Source organism: Zea mays, chromosome 8 (genome assembly GCF_902167145.1).
Source record: "Zea mays cultivar B73 chromosome 8, Zm-B73-REFERENCE-NAM-5.0, whole genome shotgun sequence".
Classification (NCBI taxonomy): Eukaryota; Viridiplantae; Streptophyta; class Magnoliopsida; order Poales; family Poaceae; genus Zea; species Zea mays.
This window is the reverse complement of record NC_050103.1, coordinates 159,943,128-159,949,850: the sequence shown is the minus strand read 5'-3', so window position 1 is coordinate 159,949,850 and position 6,723 is coordinate 159,943,128. Positions and strand designations below refer to the sequence as shown.

The following is a 6,723-nucleotide window of genomic DNA, read 5'->3' as shown; positions in this document are numbered from 1 at the left end:
TGTTACATTCTTATATTGATACTTAAATTAATGTTCTGGAATTCTCAAATATAAGTGGCTAAAAGGACATGGAAGGGAGGGGTCCATGTACCTAACACATGGGTAAATTAGTACCTTCAAACTAACATCTCTTTAAACGGTTTTGAACGGCAATGGCATCTAAGGGACTAAAAATTAAAAGTAATGGCATTGGAGGGAACATGTATTTATCGATGGTATTGAAGGAATTGTTATAGTTTTAGATGGCATTGAAGGTTTTTTCTCAAGGCTGATTGAGCGTGAGCCTGAAGTAGCTAGACTACTACCATAAGAATTCACGAATAGAACATTGGAAACCCGTTAAAAAGTCGTATAGTATTTGCAAGGCACAAAAGGCCTTGTGTTAATATGTACAAAAGTCGAATAGAACTTTGATTCGACGAGAAACAACTTGGCAGTATGCTTGCTTCTTTTGTTCATATAATTTTCTTCTTTAAACTTGTATGGTGTTAATGTATACGAAATTTGAATTCTATGCAATAATAGTTTTTTAAATGTTTTGCTTGGTTTTGTAATGTGATTTTTTGGCCCCTATGAATTTGGTCCTGCGTCTGCTACTGACCGAGACTCACTTCACCTCATAGGCTCATATGTTGATAGACGACGTAACCATCTTATTTTTTATTTCTAACTATAATGGATCTTGTTCTACACGCTTAAGGCTAGTTTAGAAACTTAATCCCTAGAATTAAAAAGGACTAAGGGAGAAATTAGTTTTTTTCTCAAAATCCCTCCAATTTTTAAGGGGTTTGAGTTTCGAAACTAGTTCGGAAACTTATTCCAGTTTAGAAGCCACAAAATAGAGAGGATTGAACGAGCTAAAATCATTTTTCATATTTAGGCTCCCATACTAACCCATAAATAAAAAAAATACCGCTACTGCTAATCAACTCGACGCGGACTACAGTCTCTCTCCATCTTCTCCCCCATGCCGGAAGCTCAACAAAAACAGGCAATGGGCAACGCATAGGCATAGCTTGGCTCGCACGGTGTCGCTGGCTCCCCTCCCCTTCCCTCCCCACTGTTACATCCAGCGAGCTGTTCACGGCCGTGCCGAGCTCAGTGAGGCAGCGTTTGCGAGTCCGGGACGAGGGGAGCGGCGGGCGACATGGGGAGGGGCCGCAGCGAGATAAAGCGGATCGAGAACCCCACGCAGCGGCAGTCCACCTTCTACAAGCGCAGGGACGGCCTCTTCAAGAAGGCTAGGGAGCTCTCCGTTCTGTGCGACGTGGACCTGCTGCTGCTCCTCTTCTCCACCTCCGGCAAGCTCTACCACTACCTCTCGCCCACCGTCCCCTCGTAAGCCAGGATCACCATCTACATATTTCTAGGCGTTTGCCGTCCATGCTTACCAGCATCGCCTCCTTTCTCCTCTTCGCTCCAGCGTCAAGGACCTGGTCGAGAGGTACGAGGCCACGACGCACACCAAGGTCTGGACCGACATCCGCCAGGTAATAATCTATTTATTAAGCAGAGCGCGTGGCAAAGCATGCGCTGTTCTTAGCAGTAACGACGACGTACGTTCTTTCATGTCGACGCCGGCGGCAGGAGCGGCGCGCGGAGCTGGAGAAGGCGGAGCAGATGTGCGAGCTGATGGAGAAGGAGCTGCGGGTCATGACGGTGGACGACGGGGAGCAGTACACGGTGCCGTCGCTGGAGCTGCTGGAACACAGCCTGGAGGCGGCCGTGCGCAAGGTGCGCTCCGAGAAGGACCGCAAGATCGGCGGCGAGATCAACTACCTCGAGAACATTGTACGTACCGTACCGTGCTAGAGTACGCTTCTGCACTTTTGTTACAACAGAACAGATAGATAATCTCGGTTCTGCTGGCTGCAGATCAGAGGACGCCACGAGGAGCGCTACGGGTTGTGCAACAAGGTGAGCAAAATTATCTTTTGCAATTCCTTGCTCTTCAGTCATTTATATCCTTGTTCCAGTTCTAATATTCGCAATTTAGGCCATGTTTGGTTTCTTTAGTGTAGAGACTAAAGTTTAGTTAGGGGACTAAAGTTTAGTCCCTAACATGTTCGGTTATAGGGGCTAAAATAGTAAGAATATACTAAATGACTCATAAAAGACTAAAATAACCTTTAACATTCTCCTGCTATTAGTACAATTGAACTAAATGAGAGGTAAATGTGGAATTAATATGGTTTAGTCCCTTTTAGCACATACGTGAAGGACTAAAGACTAAATCATTTTAGTCCTAATGTTTGACAAAAAAAATGACTAAATAAGACTAAAAATTAGAGACTAATCTTTACTCCTCTAACCAAACACATAGTAGCGCGCCGCGCACGAGAACTGTTTTTTTAAGCCAGACGCTCGGTACCCCGATACTGCACTATTATTGGTGAAATAGAACCATTTTCTACTTAGAAAACACCTGTCTAATTGGGTAGATGTCTGGCTACCACCTACATTGTTACTCTCTCTCGTTCTCATTTTTCGAGGAATCAACCTTTTTTAACTTTGACCACACTTATATAAAAAATTAAAATTATAATGTATATCATTAGATAGATCTTTAAATCTATTTTTATAGTAAAATTATTTGAAGATACAAATATTACTAATATATTTCACACTTAATAATGTTTGACCGGCATGAATATCATATCAACAAACATTTATGGACGGAAGAAGTATTCACATGTACATGGTAGATGTGTGGCTACCAAACCAACTTAACTTTTATTAAATTTTATATTAAAAACAGTATTAATACTAGCATTTATGATTCTGACTCGATTTACTACAAAAAAACATGTTTTATAATTAATTTAGTGACCCTTGTTTTCTTTTCTAAATACATTGTTTGACTCTTTGGAATGTGAGAATTGCATCCTGCTTTGGACAGAGAGTAGTACCGTAGAGCTAACAAATCTTAGTATAAAGAAGTAGCCTAAACCTAAGTACATTTCTTGTGTCTAAGTAGGGGCGGACCTAAGTAGGATCGAGTGAGGGCACAGGCCCGCTAATTTCTTTGTTATAAGTATTAGAGTCTAAATTTTCACTATAAGGTCTCCTGCTAAGTCTAATTTAGATGTGTTTGCTTTGTTATTTTGGTGCTCGTCCTTACAAATATGTACTTAGTCATATTTTATCCTGTTCGTTCCTGTGTCTAAGAACATTTCTTGATGCATTGCACCGTCCAAACAACGAAACAGATGGGGGTAGCATGTGAGCCAACTCTCTCAAGTACTGTCTAAGAACATTCTTGATCGATTGCAGCGTCCAAACAAACGAACATATATGGTCCATATAGCAGGAAAAAGGAACCTTCGTACCTATGGCTTCTGATAATAAACAAACAATCCACCTGAGCTCTTGAGTTATGCTTCATCGTTTTGGTGAGAGTAGAGACTCTTCCCATCTTAACTTTGTAGAGATTGATATGGAGTAGAGTACAACTTGATAGACAGTTGAAACCGAGGTAAGAATAGGCATTCCTTTCAGGCTCGATGCAATGAAATACTCCAGTATGCTGGCTGGCTCCTTACAAAAAATAGACGCCCAGCGGAATAGGGACGGTGGTCACCCACGAAAATACACACTGGATGAAATAGGATGGCGGCTCCCTACAAAGAGAAATAGCCATCCATCGATTGAGAAGACTTCAGAGGAACCGTGCATGCTCCTACTCTACTCATGTATGTAGCGTCACGGGTACTGCTCCATTAAATTAAATTAAAGGCCGAATGTGACGCAACGGTCGCCAAGCTGCAACATGTAGGCCGAAAGCTCTTGAAGGTGCAATAGCTTTCGGCTCTCGCTACTGCAGAATACAGTGCCACAAGCAGCTGCATCATGCTATGTATGTACAGGGGTAGCTGGTGCGTGCTATGTACAGTACAGGGGTAGCTGGTGCAGCATTGGTAAAGGATCCAAACGGCATCTTCGGACCTGTTTGAGAACTTGTTTGTTAAAACCACAGTTTATAATGCTACGTTTTAGCCTGTGCCATGACATAACTATGATGTATTTTATATTAGTCTAATTCAATACTTGTTTGGAGATCAAAAATTTTTTTGACCCCAAAAATACCGTGGTAATGGCAAAACCATGACTAAAATACAGAGTTCTTGTATATACCCTCATACACCTTTTGGTCTAAAATATCATGGTTTTCTCAAATTGTGTTTTCAAACATAACTAGCATCCAAATATAAATGACTAAAATCTAGTCCCCTACATCCAAACATCCCCAAAAGTAAACTAGTATTCCATGGTTAATTTTGATTGATCGGCCACTTCCGAATGCCGTGCATCCGGTGCAGAGTTTTCTCGTAAACTCGCTTCCCTCTGTTGTTAGTTTTTGACCTCGTGCACTTGTCTATATGAATTTCCATTTTCGCATGTTCCTGGTTCTTGCATATAGTCTAGGGTCTAATCTGTGGAGAATTCCTTTGTAAATTTTGGCTGCAGCTTGCGCACTCTCAGGCATCGAACAACGAGGGAGGAGGAGGGTCGACCCCACCAAGCAGCGGCCTGGAACTCAAACTGGGTACGCCGACATGGATTCACCAGACCACTGTTTTCAGTACGTAACCTGAATCTTTCTTTCTGCAAACGAGTGCAGGTCTCAACTGACGCTGGCTGGCTGGAAAGCTCGAGGACTATGCTCTGTTCCTTGGGTACTGTACTCTGTAGGTTTTGGTTGAGTGGTTGTTGTCAGCAGTTGTCCTTAGATCAAACAAGTCTCGAGTTTGATGTGTTAATGTACTCCATTATTCAGGTGGGATCAAGTACCTTTGCTGCTCCGATTGAAGTATATTGTTTTTGTTGGCCGCAGAAAAAAAAGGGCTACTTTTGACAACTCCATTTTTACAGAGATTCCTATTTTCATAAGAGAAAATGAAAAAAAATAAAATCCTTTGGAAAAAAAATAAAATGGGGTTACCAAAAGCCCGAGGGAGACAGCCCCCGGAATATGGCAGGCAGATCCCCGTTTCTGAATCCAGAGTGTTTCGGTAACAGTAACACGCCAAAAACAGACTAAAGCCTGAATCCAAGTAGAACTAAAAATGGGATATGTGCGCATTGTGGCAGGAGCTCAGCAAGAACGTAGCAATATAGAGATCGATAATCACGTCTCGAAGATCATACAGCAAAAATGATCTCATCACTGCTCCCAAGATTAAGAAACGAGATGCAAGAAAGAAAAGGCGACCAACAACGACAGACGAGCAAAGAAATCAAAGGGGAGAAAAAGCGTAGCCCGATTCGGTATCAAAGCAGTAGGCCGGGGAACGCCACCCGCCCGCCGCCAGGCGGCTTAGCTTCACGTGAGTGTGCGACCATCGAAGAAGGCACCGGGCAGCGCCTGGCCATTTAACGGCGGCCGTGAGAGGGAACCCTAAAAGATGTGCGAAACGGTGGCCGTCGGATCATGAGCTGAGCCGATGGGCAAGACTTGTTGCTTGAAAGGACCCGCAACTGGGCCAAGCCTAACAACGGTGGTAGACGATTCGGTAACAACGTTCACAGTTATGGGCCTGCCTGAAATTCGGGCCCGGAAGCTGTAAGCGTACAGCGTATGGCTGGCAGCTGTGGTGGTGACGTGGTGTGCCGGTGTGTGTGTGTGAGTGTGCCTGTGACCCTGTGTGTGTCCCAAGTAGTGCTGCAAGATGGGTCGTGCCGTGCTGGCCCGACACGAGCCCGTCGTGCTTCGGGCTTCAAAGTGTCGGGCCGAGCCAGCACGAATTACTTTCGGGCCGGGCTTTATCGTGCCTATAGACTAAAATAGAGGCCCAACACGGCACTAAAGCCCGCCGTGCTTGAATTGGGTCGTGCTTTTTAGGCCCGGCACACAATTGAAAATCTCAGGAGCCTGGAGATTGGAAGGTGGCGGCGCAGCTCGGTACGAGTCACGGCCTCACACTGCAGAGGCTTGGACGGACGGGATGGACATGGCGCGGTACGAGTCATGCTACCGGCACTGGATCGCCGGACAGGAGGCAGGCCTTGCCGAGCTTGAGGCGGCGGCGGCCAATGCCGCCGCGAGCCGGGCAACGGACGCCGAGCTGCAGACCGTGGTGGAGCGGTGCATGCTCGGCTACCAGGACTACGCCACCCGCAGGCGTGCGCTGTCGCGGGAGGATGGCCGACGGCGTCGCCTTCTTCGCCCCGCCCTGGAGCCTGGAGATTGGAAGGTGGCGTGGCGCAGCTTTCCAGGGTTAGGGTGGTGGCGCGACGCAAAGACTTTGAGGTGGCGGCGGCGTTGCGCGTTCCAGGGTTAGGGTTTAGGACTTTAGGCGGCGCGGCGCGTTCCCTGGCCTGGAGAGTGGAGAAACGAGCCGTCGCGGGTATAAATGAATTGCGATTTGTGCGTGGGCCGCGTGTGACTGCGAACCACCGGGCCGTTTTCGTGCCGGGCTGACCCGGGCACGGCCCATTATCCCGTGCCGTGTTATTTGGGCCATCGGGCCGAAATCATAAGCACGGCCCAGCACGCTAATCGTGTCGTGCTGGCCCGGGTTCTTCTCTACCGTGCTGGGCCGGGCTTCGTGCTTTCAAATTCGTGTCGGGCCCGTGCTGGCACGATGGGCACAACCCAAACTTGCAGGACTAGTCCCAAGGCATCCCCGCCAACACAATGCGCGTTCGAAGTCTCCGTTGCAGATTGAACACCTCGATGTGCCAATTGCTGTCCTGGCAAGAAAGAAAGAGATGAACGGTCAG

General features: G+C 46.4%; 1 protein-coding gene across 2 annotated transcripts; it reads left to right on the top strand.

The window, feature by feature from the left end:
• Positions 1–927: 927 nt before the first annotated feature.
• LOC100216936 (uncharacterized) lies at positions 928–4,775 on the top strand. Of its 2 annotated transcripts, NM_001330319.1 has the most exons (6): positions 956–1,338; positions 1,424–1,490; positions 1,588–1,791; positions 1,876–1,917; positions 4,468–4,546; positions 4,622–4,775. In NM_001330319.1, the coding sequence occupies exons 1-6, from the start codon at positions 1,148–1,150 to the stop codon at positions 4,630–4,632; spliced, it is 594 nt and encodes a 197-aa protein (NP_001317248.1). In that variant the 5' UTR covers positions 956–1,147; the 3' UTR covers positions 4,633–4,775. The 2 variants fall into 2 exon arrangements, with proteins under 2 accessions (XP_035817209.1, NP_001317248.1); XM_035961316.1 differs by lacking the exon at positions 4,622–4,775 and having other exon boundaries at positions 928–1,338; positions 4,468–4,590.
• Positions 4,776–6,723: the final 1,948 nt, after the last annotated feature.

What these genes read in the sequence shown, in the direction of transcription:
- LOC100216936 (XM_035961316.1), top strand. Translation starts at nt 1,148, where the DNA reads ATGGGGAGGGGCCGCAGCGAGATAAAGCGGATCGAGAACCCCACGCAG. An exon ending in CTCTCGCCCACCGTCCCCTC is followed by an intron (nt 1,339 to 1,423) that starts GTAAGCCAGGAT and finishes TCTTCGCTCCAG; the next exon opens with CGTCAAGGACCTGGTCGAGA. An exon ending in TCTGGACCGACATCCGCCAG is followed by an intron (nt 1,491 to 1,587) that starts GTAATAATCTAT and finishes CGCCGGCGGCAG; the next exon opens with GAGCGGCGCGCGGAGCTGGA.